Here is an 18362-nt window from a genome sequence, read left to right as displayed (position 1 = left end):
TGCAAGCATTCAGATCATTCAGGTAGAGGCCACCCTGTGTCGAGCCCAGTTCAGGAGACTTAACGTGCATGGATAGAGCAGTAGGAGAGCCAGCATTACATGTGTCTTTGAGTATTATTTTCTTTTGTGTAAAAACCGCTATCATCGGCATCAGTTTGTTTTTTTAAAAAGAAAACTCGTAGGTCATAGTAGATAGGCTTGCCCAAATATCACTCTCTAGGAAACTGTTGGCGCCATATTTCTTGGTGTGTTCCTGCCCCTTGTTCACTTTCCCTCCTCCTCTTCCAGTTATGAAGAAGAAATGCTTGTGCAGGGTCCTTCGGTCTCAGTGCGTAATTTCTTCTCCTGCAGGCTGCTTTTGGCATTCAGTAATGGCAAGCCTCCTCCTGGAAGGTCTGATAAGAACAGTTAAGGGAGGAGAAGATGGTTCCCTTATTAAAGGTAGCTTGGAGACTAGGGAGGCAGTATTGTCTTAAAGCTCACTTGGATCTTTTTAGCTAAGTTTTACCGAAGCCTGGGACAAAATTAAGGAGAAATTGTGTCGTAAGCTAGTAATTTCCAATCTACCTGGGTGGGACACCCAGCAAGGACAACACAGTTATTAAAGTACATGAGAACATCCTATGGGAACCATTCATTATCTATCTATTGGATAGAGGGAAGATAACGATAGTCAGGTGGGGATCTTTACTTTTTTTTTAATCTATAAAAGGATACTTGAAAACATCTGCCAGAAGCAACAGTAATAAGCCTGGTATTTTGGGAATTCACTAATATGCTGACAAGAAAGGCAAACATCCTGAATGCATCCTTGCTGTTGCAGTGGTTTTGCACTGCCAAGAGAAAAACTTTGAAATTTTCTTCGCCTTTTTTTGGATGGGGTCAAGACTTAAGACTTAACGCCCAGAACTTCGTTACACACTCCTTGTAAAACCACCCATCCAAGAGTCATTGGTCATGTCACTAATGAGCACTTCCCCAAAGCAAGAGCTATCTACCCTCCCAATCTAAAAATATTGACTCCTCTCATTGAAATATTTACTTAATCTGGAAAGCACTGTAATGTAACCACTTTAAAGTAGTCATATCTTTTTCTGAAGGTCAATAAGAACACAGAAGACAAAAAGCAAAACCATATTTAAGAGCAGTGTAACCAAAGCCAAGTATCCAAGGAAAACCAATACCCACCAGTTGTTCCCAAGTACACGGTCACAGGGCAAGCTGTACTGGGACCATAACCTAATGAATCCATGTCCTGTATATATTGTACCCGGAGTTTGGGGTTTGTCAAGGCCGAGATTATGGAAAGAAAATTTGCCCTCCCTCATACCTCCCTGCCCACCAACCCCTGCTCCTTCCTTGTGGCTGATGGCATCTTGTTCAAAACATCTTAAATTTTTTAAATATCTATCACCAGCTGCCAAACAAGACTGAGAGTGAAAAGTGAACTGAGATACATCAGGCAGCCTCTGAGCATGGAACAGAGAGGATGTAGTTAAGAAATTAAGTGGAGCCCTCAAAGTTAGCTTAAATGGTTTTCTGGTTTGTTGACATGAATATAACCTAATAAAGTAGTTTTACTAAAACCATGATTTTTCCCTTCGAATTCACACATTACCCACATAATCCATTAGTCATTTTTAATACTTCAACTGTCATTTAAAAAATCTGATATTTCAAAGAAGAGGATTGTAAGGATGTGCAAGTAAATATAGTAAGTGCATTTGTCTAAATAAGCTGCCAGGGTATTTGTTGCAGCACCGTTTTTATTAGTAAAATGTCGGAAACACCTTGAATAGCCTTCATGAAGGAACTGGCCAAGTAGATAATGATATATAAAGGAATATAATACAACCATTAAAAAGAATGAAGTGTCTCTAAACATACTATCATGAAAGATTTCCGTTACAGTATTCAGTGGAAAAAGTAAGTTACAGAACAGCATGTATAATGTGAAACCATGAATGTAAAAAACAAAAATATGTTTGTATGGTTGAAAGTTTGGAAAGATTTTATTTACCAATATCTGAAGGGACGGAGAGAAGGGAATTTTTACTTTTTGCTATATACCTGTCTATGATATTTGTTTTTACTGCAAGTATGAATTAGACTATAAAATAAAGAAAAATGTAAACCTAGGAAAAGACTGTAAGTGCACAAAAGATATATATAAGAAAATGGATATTTATATTTTCCATTTTGCTGTTTTTAAGTCTACTATGTCTAGAATTTTGTATCATGGGACATATTTTATACACTTTTAAATAAAGTAAATTTTCTAAATAATATTTTGAAAAAGACAACTTTTGTTTTGAAGAAAGTGGGGCGCCTGGGTGGCTCAGTCAGTTAAACGACGACTTAGGCTCAGGTCAAGAGTTATCGGAGCCCTGCCTTGGGCTCTGTGCTGACAGCTGGGAGCCTGGAGCCTGTTTCAGATTCTGTGTCTCCCTCTCTCTCTCTTCCCCTCACCCCTTCTCTCTCTCCCTCTCCCTCTCCCTCTCTCAAAAATAAGTAAATATTAAAAAAAAAAAAAAAAAGATTGTAACAACCTATAGCCCTGGTATTTCTGCAACTGGGTTGGTCTAATTATAATTTTATTGTGTCTTTATGAGTGAATGAACCCAAATTTATATCACCACCACTCAGTCCCTAGTGGGATTTCCCTAATATTAGGGGGAAAGAAATTTGGGCTTGACACCATTATTTTTCTGATTCCAGGTTAAAATAACAAGAAGTGCAATGTCTTAGACAGTTTAGGTCGTCATTATACTGGTTTAGTTGTTATACTGGTTTAGTAAGTTATACACAACTTACTGTAGTGATCACTTAGCAATAAATATATACACGTACGAAATCATTATGTTGTACACCTGAAACTAATGTATATGTCAATTATACCTCAATTAAAAAAATAAAACTGGTTTAGGATTTACCAGCTAAAGAGCTTACATTTAGAAATCTCATTAGATTACAATCACGTGTCACTTTTTGATCCTGAGCACTAGATGCCAAATCGCTAGAAGGATCAGTTTTCTTATTTACAAATGAATAAATTACTTACATATGAAAGCTTTTGTGTATTTCTCCCACGTCCTTAAAGCCCTTGGTGGCAGTGACCAGGCTTTATAATAAGTTTAGCCCCAAATCGCGGAAATGCACTGTGGTTTCCCTTTCAAAATGCTTTGCCTCAAAGCCTTTAACAATCGCAGCGAGAGCTAACAGGTTCAACTAGCCTCACATTTTTTTCGTTTTGGATACGCTGGAGACGGAGGCGGGGCCGGGGGTGGTGGTGGAGGAGGGAAGCTCGGCGCTGAGGGGCGGGGCCTTGGGGCGGGGCGGGGCGGGGCCGAGGGACAGACCGGGGCGGGGCCTTGAAAGGGGCCAGAACGGAAGTAGAGGTGCGTAGCTTCCGTTTGCAGTGCTAACGAGAAGTTCTGCGGAGCCAGGTACAGCGGCGTAGAAAGGTGAAGGGAAGGTTGTACCCCTACCGTGTGTGCCCATATCACAGCTGGTCTCTCCTCTCTGTAGCCTCTGTTCTAAGACCACCCTTGTCCAGCGCCCTAAAGCGCCCCCCGCCCCTGCGCTTGAGTTCCGCTCCCCAGCCGACCCCCGTAAAAACGTTTGGTCTCCCTGAAGCGCCCCCATCCCCGGGCCTCCAGCCTCCGGTTTCCAGCGCTGCCCACGACTGAGCCCTGCGTCCTCGGCTCGGCCTCGGGGAACTCGCGCGGCCCTGGCTGACGCGGCTCCTGTTCGGCCTACAGCCTCACGGTCCCCGATCCTCGCCCCTCCGCGGAGACGCAGTTTCGTCTCCCTGGAGGCCGGGGGCGAAGTACTTGTTAACCCGCCTCACCTTTTTTCCGTTCTACCCGTGAAATGGTTTTCGTTATGTAGAGATGGAAGAGCGTCTGCCCTCCTCCGCCCTCGGCAGAAAGCACAGGAAAAAAGGAGGAGCGAGATTACAAAACTGAGAAAGGTCCTGAAACACCTTGGTTTGTTCATTAAAACAAGATAAGAGGTTCCGATCCCAGCAAATTAACTTTAGTACTCCTTCCCAGCTTTTAAAGTAAGTGGAACTGAGAATTCAGAGACTTACCTTGTAGGCTTTTTCTCATGAAGATAAAAGACTAGTGGAGCCATAATCGATTTAATAAAAATCATCACCGAGTTGGGGTAGACGAAAACCTTCCATTTCTGAATCTGTAATTGGAAGCTGGTGTAGTAAATTCCTTCGTTACTTGAGCAGTGGTTTTATAGTACTTTCTAGTGTCTTACAATGTATGCAGTGTTTTCAGGTTGGTGCATTTATTTAGAGCCTCATAGTAATAACCCTGTGAAAGCAGTATCACTTTTTATCTAAGGCCACCAGCTGTCCCTACCACCCCCTTTCTTGACTCTTAAACCTCCTCCAAAGACTTTTTGCCACCCTTCAGTTTATCCCTTTTGCACTTAAAATTTCTCCCTCACTATGGGATCATACCTAATAACATTTTAATATGCTTTAATGTCTGTCCTATTAAAAAAAAAAACAACAAAACCACCCTGGGAATCCATTCCTGTCCACCAGCTGTTGCTCTGTATCTGCTTTTTTTTTTTTTCAATGTTTTTATTTATTTTTTAGAGAGACAGACTGAGCCGAGCAGGGGAGGAGCAGAGAGAGGGGAAAACAGAATATGAAGCAGGCTCCAGGCTCTGAGCTGTCAGCACAGAGCCCAACATGGGCTTGAACCTATGAACCATGAGATCATGACCCAAGCCAAAGTCAGACACTCAACCGACTGAGCCACCCAAGGGCCCCTGTAGCTTCTTCTTGACAGAATTCTAAGCACTTGCTACTGTACCTGCTGTCTGGATTTGGCCTCTTCCTCCACCCAATCCCTGGCCTTCTTCCTTGCTACTCAGCTGAAAACTACTTCTCAAGGTTACCAGCGACTTTATCTGGCCAAATGTCGTTCTTTATTCTTAATTTACTTGACCCTTCAGCATTTGATGCAATTGAGCACGTTCCCTTCCTTGAAATATGTGGGATAGCATCACTCCTCTGTGGTGTGACTGGTTTCCGAATCATGTCAATTACAAATACTGGAAGATACTGTGTCAGTATTTTGTGCTATTCCTGATGTAATGGTGACCCGTACAACACGTTTATAAATTTAGTGTCCGTTAACATTTTCGATACCACTTTGTTAAATCTAGACAACCAGCAGAACAATAAATCAAGTCCTGGTTTATAGTTTTTGTCAGTTTCTGTGATGAAAATAGCCTGGCCACGACCAATTTCGAGACACCGAAATGACCTCAGGTATTGGGAAGACGTGTGGTAGTGCACCATGACATTATTTACACCACACATATACCGAAAGACAACATATGGAGACTAGTAGTTCTCAACTACAGGTGGTTTTGCTCCCCAGGGGACATTTGGCAGTTTCTGGAGACATTTTTCGGTTGTCACAACTGTGCTTCCAGTGTCTGGTGGGTAGAGTACGGAGACTGCTCAACATCCTACCACATACAGGGCAGGGCCCACAACAAAGAATCCAGCCAAAGTTGTCAGTAATGCCTCTGCAGTGAACGTAAATAACCTCAAGAAATAAACAGTAAAATGTAGTGTAGGAAAGGAAAAAACTTTACTATTTTAAGTTTTAAAATTGAGACCTGCACATTAAACTGACAAAAGACAGATTGACCAGAGAAAAGACAAATATTTTATTTGATGTTAATATTTCAATTTTACATGCATAAAATTGGGGGTCTCCCAGAAAAGGAATTAAAAACCCAAAGAGGACGTTCATTAGACCCAGGGATTTATATACCATTTTAACAAAGAGTGATGAAAGGAGTTTGGATTTATAGAGGTAGTAAATTGTGGGAAGGTAAATATATTGGAGAAACTATTAAAAGGTAGGGGTTATTTTAGTTAGATTTGTAAAGACCTGTGTCAGTGTCAACTTTTTGTGTCTGGTGATCATGGTTATTTTTCTCCTATTGGGATGGGAAAGCAGAGAGGCAACACCTTTGCAAAGGCAAATTTGTGTCCTGCTTTTAAACAGGTGGGAAGGATAGAGAGATTTTCCTGCCTCTGTTCTTTCTAGATTGCCTTCAGCTCTAAATAATTCTTACGCAGGGGCACCTGGGTGGGTCAAGTCAGTTAAGCGTCCGACTTCGGTTCAGGTCATGATGTCACAGTTCATGGGTTTGAGCCCTGCTTCAGGGTCTGTGCTGACAGCTCGCAGCCTGGATCCTGCTTCAGATTCTTTGTCTCCCTCTCTCTGTCCCTCCCCGACTCACACTCTGTCTCTTCTCTCTCTCTCTCTCAAAAATAATAAACGTTAAAAAATTAAATAGTCCTTGTGCCAGAGTGGCATGTTTTCAGGTGGTATATTACGGTCCCCTGTAATAGTAAGATCACTGGTAGGGGATAAATTTTGAGTATTAGTTAACTTTATTTTACTCTAAATTTAAATAATCTTTAGTAGTCCCTGTATTTAAAAACCAGCTCACAAAATTCCTGAGCATTTAAATTTTGGTTCCACTCAGCCAGTACAAGCTGTAGTGCACTGTCCAAACCAGTAGTTGATAAAGCAGTAGTTGATAGTCCACTTCCCACCTGATTATAGTGCGGCTCCTGGTACCCCTCTCACCTCCCCCCCCCCCAACTTCTGCCTCTTCTCAAAGCTCCAGCAATACTGCTTGCTGGCTTTCAGCCCCTTGAACACACCAAGCTTTTATCTCAGGGCGTTTTTATCTTCTCTGCCTAGAACAGTCTCCTGCAACTGTCCTGTCTCTTTGCATCTTGAAAATCAGTCTTCTTAATAGAGGGGCCTTCCCTGACTACTTGTGCCAACATAGCCCTGATCATTTTTCATCCCACTATTCTGTCTTTATTGCACGTGCATTTCCTTGAGTTTTTACCTCCATATTTTAAATAACCTGTTAGTCTACTTGTTTTGTATTTGTCGTAAGATTTTATTTTTAACTAATCTCTATACCCAACATGGGGATCAAACTCCCAACCCTGAGATCTAGAGTTTCATGCTCTACTGACTAAACCAGCCAAGTGCCCCTGCTCTTGGTGTCTTTTCTTTATTTTTATGGTTTGTTTATTTTTGAGAGAAGGCGGGAGAGGCGCTGAGAGGCGGGGACAGGGGATCCAAAGTGGGCTCTGAGGTAACAGCAGAGAGTCTAATGCAGGGCTCGAACTCACAAACTGAGATCGTGACCTGAGCCAAAGTTGGATGCTTAACCCACGTGCCCCCTTGGTGTCTTTTAGATTTAGTTATTATCTGGTAACTTCCTGTTGCAAACCTCTTGGACCGAAGTGCCACAACACACATATTTACACATACTCATCCTCTGCCCTCATCTTCCTGATTAAAAACACAACAAGAATCCTGCCATCATACTAGGTAGGCTTAAGAAATTTTAATTGCATACAGTATAAGCTTGAGTTGTTCCAGAGTCAGCCTGCTTTGGAGACAGGAGCCAGTCGCCAATCATGTGATATTCAAATTCATATTATCATGGGTGGTATTATCGTAGGCTATATAATTATGGGGTATTACTGTTTTAATGCCAGTAGAGTTAATACTAATATTTACATAGTTATGACTGTATAATTACTCATGGCGGAGCCAGAGCGATAGCTTAGTTTTTTAGTTTCCTTTTGCCACCAGTTGGAGAGATACTTAAGAAAACACAAGATAGGTGATGTTGCTCCTCTGGTGTAACCCTCCCAACAGCCACCCGTCACACTTAAAATTCTCACTTTCCAGGATTCAAGGTCCTGTAGGACCTGTGATCCCACTCCTCCTCTGCCTTTATCTCCCACGTCTTCTCTGTCTCTGGCTACAGTCACACTGGCCTTCGTCCTGTCCCACCTTCCTGTTTTCAGTGCCTTCACTCCTGCTGTTCTGTCTACGGAGTTCTTGGGGTGTGAGAATGACCCCCTCCATTCAGCTTTGTGCTCAAGCCAGTAACAAATTAATATGTACTACTTTTAGCCTTCTTTATCATCCGTTGTATAATTCACTTCAATAAATATTTATTCAAAACAGTTTTTTTTTTTTTCAACGTTTTTTATTTATTTTTGAGACAGAGAGAGACAGAGCATGAACGGGGGAGGGGCAGAGAGAGAGGGAGACACAGAATCGGAAACAGGCTCCAGGCTCCGAGCCATCAGCCCAGAGCCTGACGCGGGGCTCGAACTCATGGACCGTGAGATCGTGACCTGGCTGAAGTCGGACGCTTAACCGACTGCGCCACCCAGGCGCCCCAATTCAAAACAGTTTTTAATGGCTGCATGATATAAATGAAATGTTAAAATCTGCCCTAAATTCCCAACACCCATCCTACTAAACCCCATCCAAACAAGGGGACTGAAGTACCAGTAAGAACTCAAGCAAGATTAAGAGCAAGATATATATAGATATAGATAGATAGATAGATATAGATAGATAGATAGATATCTCATATATATCTTATATATCTATATATATATATATCTTATATATACATATATCTTAATTGTTATGTATATTTATTAATATATCAGACACCACTTGTAAGGATCATAGATATATAGAGATATGTATCAGGTATTGATAAATAGATGCCAGTTTTTAGAAAGTTAAGCAGACACTAAAAAAAAATTTTTTAATGTTTGTTTATCTTAGAGCGAGCGAGTGCAAGTTGGGGAGGGACAGAGAGACATGGAGACACAGAATCCGAAGCAGGCTTCAGGCTCTGAGCTGTCAGCACAGAGCCCGATGCGGGGCTCCAACTCACAAACCGTGAGATCATTACAAACCGTGAGATCATGACCTGAGCCAAAGTCTGACGCTTGACCAACTGAGCCATCCAGGCACCCCTGTGAGTCCCCATATTTTACAGATGAGAAAACTGAAGCTCAAATTAGCTCTATGAGATCAGTACTGTGAGTCCCCTTATTTTACAGATGAGGAAACTGAAGCTGGAATAAGTTAAATAACTTACACAAGATCACACAACTGAGTATGAGGTGGACTTTTTTCTAAGATTCAAACCCCAGTTTATCCTACTCTAGACCCATAGACTTAACCTATATCCCTCTGCCTCCTATATTGTTAAAACTATTTGAAGAGAGGGGCGCCTGGGTGGCTCGGTTGGGCGGCCGACTTCGGCTCAGGTCACGATCTCACAGTTAGTGAGTTCGAGCCCCGCGTCGGGCTCTATGCTGACAGCTCAGAGCCTGGAGCCTGTTTTGGATTCTGTGTCTCCCTCTCTCTGACCCTTCCCCGTTCATGCTCTGTCTCTCTCTGTCTCAAAAATAAATAAACGTGAAAAAAAAAATTAAAAAAAAAAAAAACTATTTGAAGAGAAAAAATTCAGACACTTTTTCACAGAGCACTTTGTCCCTACCCTAAAAATGTCAATTTTTAAAACTCCATAATAGGAAGAAAACATTTCCTGTTTTAAGCTTACAAAAAAAAAAGAGAGAGAAAATAGCCAATTAAAATATATAGATTTTTTCTTTAATTTTTCCTATAAATGGCATATCCTTTAGAGAATTTTTGTGTTTGGTCTTTGTCTCTTTAAATACAATACACGTATTAGTTGATGTCTGTTATGTATTTAAATACTTAAGGGGTTTGGGATTTATAAATCCTTATAACTCTCACATTTCACAAGTAAGTAGAAGTTGAGAATTTTAAATTTTGAGTAACATTTATTCCCTTAGGTGAGACTCTGATAAAGCATCTCACAACCACACTGCTGTTATAAAGGTAGTGAATAACATTATTTATACTGTGAAGTATTAATAACAGAGATTAAGTAAAACCCAATGTTCTCCCTGTGTTCAGTGCGGTGCTTTTTTTTTTCCTTTATATTTGACTATTGCAGCATTGAATCCTTTATAATGTAAACTCACAGAATTGTGACACTTGAAAGTGCTGTTGGAGTTAATTTATTGCAGTGCTTTGATTTTACAGTTTATGAAACTGAAGCTTAAAGATGTTGAGCTGTTCGTCTCCGGTTCTGTTAGGTAACAGTGTGAACGGAAACTAATCCACACCTGCAGGCTTTCAGTTCAGTAGTCTTCCTCCTGGGGTTATGTGTATGAAAACTGCCACAAACAGGGGCTTACTTGCAAAGCTTATGTAGAGCTTGCATCTCCTCTCTGTGTGCCACCAACAAGTAGAATTGCAAATCGTTTATATAACCTAGGCAAACAAGATTCTTGCATTACACTTCTCTGATAACACTGGAGTAATATTAGAACAGTTTCATTATTTGACCCAATCAGTCATTCAGTTTTGAATGACATCCTTTTTAGGGTAATAAGTGCTTAAAAGGATTGAGCGTACTACAGCTTTATTTTAGGTGTGATAAAATATGCATCTTAACCACTTTTAAGTGTACAGCTTAGTGGTATTGAACACATTCATGATGTTGTGCAGCCATCGCCTCCATCCATCTCCATAGCTCTTTTCATTTTACAAGACTGAAACACCATGCCCATTAAAGGATAACCACCCCGTACCCCTTCTGTGCCACTGGCAACCACCGTCTACTTACTGTGTCTATGATTTTGACTACTATAACTATCTTGTACAGGTAAAATCATACAGTATTTGTCTTTTTATGACTGGTTTTAATTAGCATAACATCCTCAAGCTTTGTCCACATTGCAGCACATGTCAGATTTCCATTCTTTTAATGGCCGAATAATATTCCACTGTATGTCAATACCACATTTTGTTGGCTCTCCATCGATGGACGCTCAGGTCACTTCTGTGTTTAGCTGTTGTGAATAACGCTGCTATGAACTTAGGTGTACAAATATCTCTTTGAGACCCTCCTTTCAATTCTTTTAGGTTTATGCCCACAAATGAAATTGCTAGATCATATGGTAAACTTATTTTTAGTTTTTTGAAAGATTGCCATATCCTTTTCCACAGGGTTGCAGCATTTTATATTCCTGTCAGCAGTGCGCACAAATGCCCATTTCTCCACACCTTTGCCAACATTTCTTTCTGGGGTGTTTTTTTTTTTTTTTTTTTTTTTTGATAGGCACCATCCTACTGGGTACGAGGCAGTATCTCATGATAGTTTTTATGTGCATTTCCCTAATGATTAATGATGTTGAGCGTGTTTTTGTGGTGATTATTGGCTGTTTATGATATTTGGAGAAATATCTGTATTGTCCATTTTTTAATCAGATCGTTGGTTCTTTTGTTGTTGGGAGTTCTCTGGGAGTTACTCTGGATATTAAGCCCTTCTCAGATACATGGTTTGCAAATATCTTCTCCTACTCTGTGAGTTGCCTTTATATTCTGTTGATGGTGTCTTTGGCATAGAATTTTGATGTATAGAATTTTACTTTTTCATGAAGTCTCGTTTGTCTATTTTTACTTTCGTTGCTTATTCCTTTGGTGTCATACCCAAGAAGTCATCACCAAATCCAATGTTTTAGGGCTTTTGCCCTGTTGTTTTCTAAGTAGTTTATGGTTTTAGGTGTTACATTTAAGACTTTGATCCATTTTGAGTTAATTTTTGTATGTGGTGCTGGAAAAGAGTGTAACTCCATTCTTTTACACGTGAGTATCCAGTTTTCTCAACACTGTTAGTTGAGAAGATTGTTCTTCCCCCATGGAATGGTTTTGGCACCTGTCAAAAATCATTTGACATGTATGTAAAGGTTTATTTCTGGGATGTCTATTCAGTTTGTGTGTTTGGCTTTAGGCCAGTGTCATATTGTTCTGAGTACTGCAGTTGTGTAATAAGTTTTGAAATTAGGAAGTGTGTGTCCTCCAGCTTCTTTCTTTTTCAAGCTTGTTTTGGCTATTCTGGATCCCTTGAGATTCCATCTAAATTTTGAAGTGGGCTTTTGTATTTCTGCAAAAAAAAAAAAAAGAAACGTCATTGGAATTGTGTTAGGGATTGCATTCAATCTGCAGGTCACTTTGCATAGTATTGACATCTTAAAAATATTGTCTTCCAAACCATGAACATGAGATGGTATTTCCATTTATGTCTTTTTAATTTCATCTAACATTGTTTTATAGTTTTCATTGTACAAGTCTTTCACCTCCTTGATGAAATTAATTCCTAAATATTTTATTCTATTTGATGCCTATGTATGTGTGTGTGTATGCGTGTATATATATATATATATATATATATACACGCATACACACACACATATATATATGCGCACATATATAGGCGCATATATATGTATATACATATATGATTATTTTGTAATTTCTTTTTCAAATTGTTTATCGTTATTATAGAGAAGTACAACTGATTTATGTGGTGACTTCATATCCTGCTGCTTGCTGAATTCATTTTTTAGTTCTAAAGGTTTTTTTGTGGAACAATTAGATTTTATACTTTCAAGATCATATTATCCAGAATAGATAGTTTTACTTCTTCCTTTCCCATTTGAGTGACTTCTGTTTCTTTTCCTTGCCTAATTGTTTAGACTGGAACTTCCGGTACTATGTTGAATAGAGGTGGTGAACGTAGACAACCTTGTCCTGTTCCAGGTGTTACAGACAGAATTTTCAGTCTTTTCACTGAGTATCAGGTTTACTGTGGATTTTCATAAAAGGTTTTTTTATATTGAGGCAGTTTTCTTCTATTCCTAGTTTATTGAGGGCTTTCATGAAAGGGTGTTGAATTTTGTCAAGTGCTTTTTTTTTTTTTTTTGCATCAATTGAGATGATCACGATCTGTTAAAGTTGTGTGTTAAATTGATTGATAGTTGTATATGGAACCACCCTTGAATTCCAGGAGTAAATACAGTTTGTTTATGGTGTGTAATCTGTTGAATATACTGCTAAGTTTGGTTTGGTAGTATTTTGTTCAGGATTTTTGCATCAATGTTCGTAGGAATGTTGGTGTGTGGTTTTCTTGTAGTATTTGTCTACCTTTGTATCAGGGTAATGCTGACCTCATAGAACAAGCTAGAAAGTGTTCCCTTCTCTTCAGTTTTTTTGGAAAAGTTTAATAAGGATTGGTAATTTCCTTAAATGTTTGGTGTAATTCACAGTGAAGCCATCAGGTCCAGGGCTTTTATTTGTTGGGAGATTTTTGATTACTGATTCAGTCTCCTTATTCTAGTTATAGATTTAACCAGATGTTCTGTTTCTTTGTGATTTAGTCTTGGTAGGTCTTGTATTTTTAGGAATTTGTCAGTTTGTCAGTTTCATCAAGTATATCAAACACAACTATAAACTGCGACTAGTTCACAGTTAATGTTTCTTTCATTTCTGCAGAATAAGTAGTAATGTCCTCACTCTCATTCCTGAATTACTAGAAGTAAATTTCTTCTCTGTCTATCTAGCTAAAGATTTGCTAATTTTGTCGATCTTTTCAAAGAATCAGCTTTGGTTTCATTGGTTTACTCTATTGTTTTTCTGTTTGTTTTTATCTCTTGTTCTAATCTTTCTTCAGCTAGCTTTGGGTTTAGTTTATTCTTTTACTAGTTCTGTAAGTTTTAGTTAGATTGTTGATTTGAGCTGTAAGCTTTCCTCTTAACACTACTTTCACTGCTTTCTATAAGTTTTGCTATGTTGTGTTTTAGTTTTCATTTTCCTAATTTCCCATGTGATTTCTTCTTTGATCCATTGGTTGTTTAGGAGTATGATGTTTAATTTCCACAAATGTGTAAATTTTCCAGTTTCACCTGTTACTGACTTATAACTTCAAAAGAAGTGTATTTCTTTTGAAATATATTGAGATGTAATATGTTGAGGCCTAAGGTATGGTCTATTCTGGAAAATGTCCATCGTATACTTGAGAAAAATGTGAATGCTGCTGTTATTTGGTAGAATGTTCTGTATTTGCTAGATCAAGTTGATTTATTGTGTTTTTCAAGTCCTCTGTTTCCTTGTTTACCTTCTGTCTGGTTGTTCTGTCATTATTGAGAGTGGGGTATTGACATCTCCAACAATTATGGAAAAGCTATATATACAAACATATATATAATATTATAGATATATATAGATATTATAGAAAAGCTATCTAGAGAGACATATATCTGTGGCATATAAATGTCTAATCTTCCTTTCAGTTCTGTCATTTTTTGCTTCTTATATTTTGCTGGTCTTTTACTAGATACATAAATGTTTATAATTGTTATTTTTTCTTATTGTGTTGAACCTTTTTTAATGTATAATATCTTTTGTCTATTATAAACTTTTTTGATTTAAAGTCTATTTTGTCTGATATTAAGATAGCCACCTGTCCTCTCTTTTTGGCTACTATGTGCATGGAATATCTTTTTCAGTCTTTTCACTTTCAATCTATGTGTGTCTTTGAATCTAAAGTGAGTCTATTTTAGATAGCATATAGTTTTGTGTTTTTATCCATTCTGCAAATCTCTGTATTTTGAATAGAGAGTTTAAACCGTTTACATTTAAAGTAATTACTGATGAGGAGGACCTTACTTATGTCATTTTGCTATTTGTTTTCTTTATGATTTATGACTTCTCTGTTTATCATTTTCTGCCTTACTGTATTCTTTTGTGTTCAGCTGATTTGTTTATAATGAAACATTTAAATTCATTTCTCATTTCCTTTTGTGTATATTCTATACCTGTTTCCTTTGTGGTTACCGTGGAGATTACATCTAACATCCTAAAGTTATAGCACTCCATTGTGAATTTATGCCAGTTTAACTTCAGTGCCATACAAAACCTCCTCTTTTACACCTCTATCCCAACTCCTTTCAATTGTTGTTATCACAAAATTACACCTTTATACATTGTATGCCCCAAAACATAATCTAATAGTTATTTTAAATATACTTGTCTCTTAAATTACATAGAAAACAGTATGTGAAATTACAAACCAAAGTTACAATAATACTATTTTTAGACTAATAATTTTTTAAAATATATTGTTCTCTTAAATCGTGTATAAAACAAAAACTTTAGTTACAAACCATTGTTACAGTAACACTGGCTTTTATAACTATCCATATATTTACCTTTATCGAAACTTCTGTTTCTTTATACAATTTTGGGTTACTGTCAAATGTCCTCCATTTTTGCCTGTAGGACTCTCTTGAGCATTTCTTGCAGGGCAGGTCTAGTGGCAATGAACTTTTACAGCTTTTGTTTATCTTCAGTGTCTTAATTTCTCCCTTACTCTTGAAGGACAGTTTCGCTAGACACAGGATTCTTGCCTGATAGTTTTTTTTTTCATTGAGAAGATTGGCCCACTGCCTTCTGGCCTCCAAAGTTTCTGATGAGAAATCTGTTAACATATTAAAAATTCTTTGTATGTGATGAATTTTTTCTCTCTTGCTGTTTTCAAGAGTTTCTCTTTATCTTTGGCTTTCAAAAGTTTAATTATAATGTGTCTTGGTGAGGATGTATCTTTTAGTCCATCTTAATTGGAGTTTGTTGAGCTTCTGGGATGTTTATATTTATGTTTTTCATCAAATTGGGCATTTTTCGGGTGCCCGGGTGGCTCAGTTGGTTGAGCGTCCGACTTCAGCTCAGGTCATGATCTCAGAGTCTATGAGTTCGAGCCATGCGTCGGGCTCTGTGCTGACAGCTCAGAGCCTAGAGCCTGCTTCGGATTCTGTGCCTCCCTCTCTCTCTCTGCCCCTCCCCCGCTCATGCTCTGTCTCTCTTTCTCTGTGTCAAAAATAAATAAACATTAAAAAAAATTAAGTTTGGCATTTTTCAGCCAGTATTCCTTGAGATATTCTCTCCTCCCCCTTCTTCTCTTTTCCTTCTGGGACTCCCACAGCATGCATGTTGGTCTGCTTACTGGTGTACCATAGGTCTCTTAAGCTCTGCTTACTTTTCTTTCATCTTTTTTCTTTCTGTTTCTCAGACTTGTCAATTTCCATTGTTTATCTTCAAGTTATCTTCAAGAATCAAGGCTGGTTACTTTCTTCTGCCTGCTCAACTCTGCCTTTGAATCCCACTAATGAATTGTTCCTTTCAGTTATTCTACTTTTCAGCTTCAGAGTTTCTGTTTGGTCTTTTTTTAGTTTTTGTCTCTTTATTGATATTTCCATTTTGTGCATCATTTCTTGAATTTCTCCACATCTTCCTTTAGTTTTTGAGCATCTTTAAGACATTGGTGTTCAGGTCTTTGTCTAGTAGATCTGCCATCAGGTCTTTTTCAGGGTCAGTTTCTATTGATTTTTTAATTTCCTTTGAATGAGACATAATTTTGTGTTTCTTTATATGCCTTATAATTTTGTATTGAAAACTGGATATTTCAGTTTAATAATGCAGGAACTCTGGAAATCAGATTCTTTCCCTTCCCCTGAATTTACTCTGTGTGTGTGTGTGTGTGTGTGTGTGTGTGTGTGTGTGTGTGTTTAATTGTTACAGGCTACAAGGATCAGTCAAGGATCAGTTTGAATTGTAAACTTAAGGTCTTCTCAGTTCTTTTGTGAGTCTGTACCTTTCTCTGGAAATGACTGATAATTTCTCAGTTTTCTCCATATGTGTTGTTATTTTTGAATGTCCTCATTTTTAATATCTGGCTCTCCTAAGGGGAAAGGACAACAATCTAGAGGGAAGGAAAAACCCGTTAAGTTCCCTGGAAGTTGCCAAATGGGAAGGGCTTGCAACAACAGTGGGGGGGTGAAGGTGCATCACCAAAGGCTGCCTGCCTGTTTGTCTATACCTGTGTGATCAGAAGCAGCAACCAACAATCAGAGCACAGATCTCCTGGATTGGAGGACAGAGTCCCTTTTTGTCCACCCTGGCTCCCACAAGTGTGCAAGCTATTCCAGAAACATGTACACAGCTGCCTGCTGCTGGGGCTGCGGTGAGGGAATGGGTAGCTGCTACTGGGCTAAGAGCAGAAATTGACTGGAGTTAACCACAAGTTACCTCCCAAGCCTTCCCCTGGAAGTTGCAAGCCTTCAATAGACACCAGAGTTCTAAAAGAGTTATGTTAGATTCTGCCAGCACAGTTGTCTAGAAGTGGAGACAGATTCCTGGTGCTTCCTAGTCCACTTTCTTCCCAGGATCCTCTCTGTCTACTGCAGCTTTTTAAAGGACTCATAAATCGTAAAGTGTGTCTGACTTCCCTATTACTTATTTCTTCACAGTATTAATAAAAATTATGGGTAGAACTGGTGATTTTGTTTTGTCTTAATAGTCATCTCTTTTTCTGACAATTTAATGCATGATTGACTAGTCAGCATATTTACAAAGAAGGAAAAATTCTATAATCATCTCTAATTCTAGGTTAGGGGCCTGGGTAAGTTTTTGGGTGAAACTCTGTCACTGTATATGTTGAATAATAACAATTTATTTGAAGTCATTGAATGGGGCCGTGAAAGGTCGTGGATTTTCAACACTAGCTGCCTTGGGTTTAATACTGGCTTTGTTAATCACTATTTGACCATAGGCCTTGAAGTGCAATCTCTATGTCTCTAGCACCAGCATACTGGTAAAATCTACTATGCAAGGTTGTTGTTTAAATTAGAACTGGGTGGCTCAGTTGGTTAAGCATCCAGCTTCAGATCAGGTCATGATCTCACGGTTCATGGGTTTGAGCCCCACAAGAGGCTCTGTGCTGACAGTATGGAGCCTGCTTGAAATTCTCTGTATCCCTCTCTTTGTATCCCTTCCCCTCTCTCTCTCTCAGAAATAAATAAACATTTTTTAAAATAATTAAATAAATTAGAAAAAAGAAACAAATTGGAACATATAAGGCAATCAATAGTAGGTAACAATTTTTATTTTTTATTATAATTATCTTGATACCACATCTCATCTTTATTATTTCCTTTATTCAACTTTCTATTTAACTTTTCCTGAGTTCTAGTGAGTTTCACATTGGAGTTTATAAAGAAATTTTAGATATACACTTTTTGCTTATTTTAGGACTTTCAAATGCCTTGGGAACAGGAATCAGAACTTACAAAGAGGGATAAAGCTGCCAGAGTCATTCAGAAGGCCTGGAAACGTTTTCTTGTGAGTTTGTTTCATTGTTTTGTAATCTTATTGTGATATAGTTTATATAGCATAAGGTTCACCTGTTGAAAGTGTATAATTCAATAATTTTTAGTATATTTACAGATTGGTGTACCACCCTTTGCTTTAAAAGCACCCATTTTTTAGAAGTTCAGAAAGTTAACATTAATTAATCATTCCATTAGCCTCGCAAATCCTTACTGAGCTGCCGGTCAGGGTCAGGCACTCTGAAAATAACTATGATCAGTGAAAGTATCACGAATAGGATCCTTTGGCTTTTACCTCTAAAACTATTTCTTGACTCAGCAATCAGGTTTCTGAGAAAGTGTTAGGGATACATTCATTCACTCATTAAATAGTTATCGAGTACTTGACTCTTGAAGACTTAAAGTTTAATAATAAACTGTATCTGAGTTAATA

The 18362-nt window shown here is 38.4% G+C and overlaps 1 protein-coding gene across 6 annotated transcripts in view; it reads left to right on the top strand.

Moving 5' to 3' along the window:
- The first annotated feature begins 3365 nt into the window (after positions 1-3365).
- The window catches only part of CD1H11orf65 (chromosome D1 C11orf65 homolog), a 60106-nt gene continuing 45109 nt past the window's right edge, over positions 3366-18362 (top strand). For 3 of the 6 annotated variants that reach the window (XM_042958121.1, XM_042958119.1, XM_042958115.1), the window contains exons 1-2: positions 3390-3464; positions 17853-17942. In XM_042958121.1, the coding sequence (XP_042814055.1) occupies positions 17862-17942 (81 nt within the window). In that variant the 5' untranslated portion in view covers positions 3390-3464; positions 17853-17861. Of the gene's footprint in view, positions 3476-3995; positions 4064-17852; positions 17943-18362 lie in introns of those variants that run through there. The other 3 variants (XM_042958116.1, XM_042958117.1, XM_042958118.1) reach the window with 3 other exon arrangements.

The sequence above is a fragment of the Panthera tigris genome, chromosome D1 (assembly GCF_018350195.1).
Source record: "Panthera tigris isolate Pti1 chromosome D1, P.tigris_Pti1_mat1.1, whole genome shotgun sequence".
Classification (NCBI taxonomy): Eukaryota; Metazoa; Chordata; class Mammalia; order Carnivora; family Felidae; genus Panthera; species Panthera tigris.
This window is presented reverse-complemented; position numbering and strand designations above follow the sequence as displayed.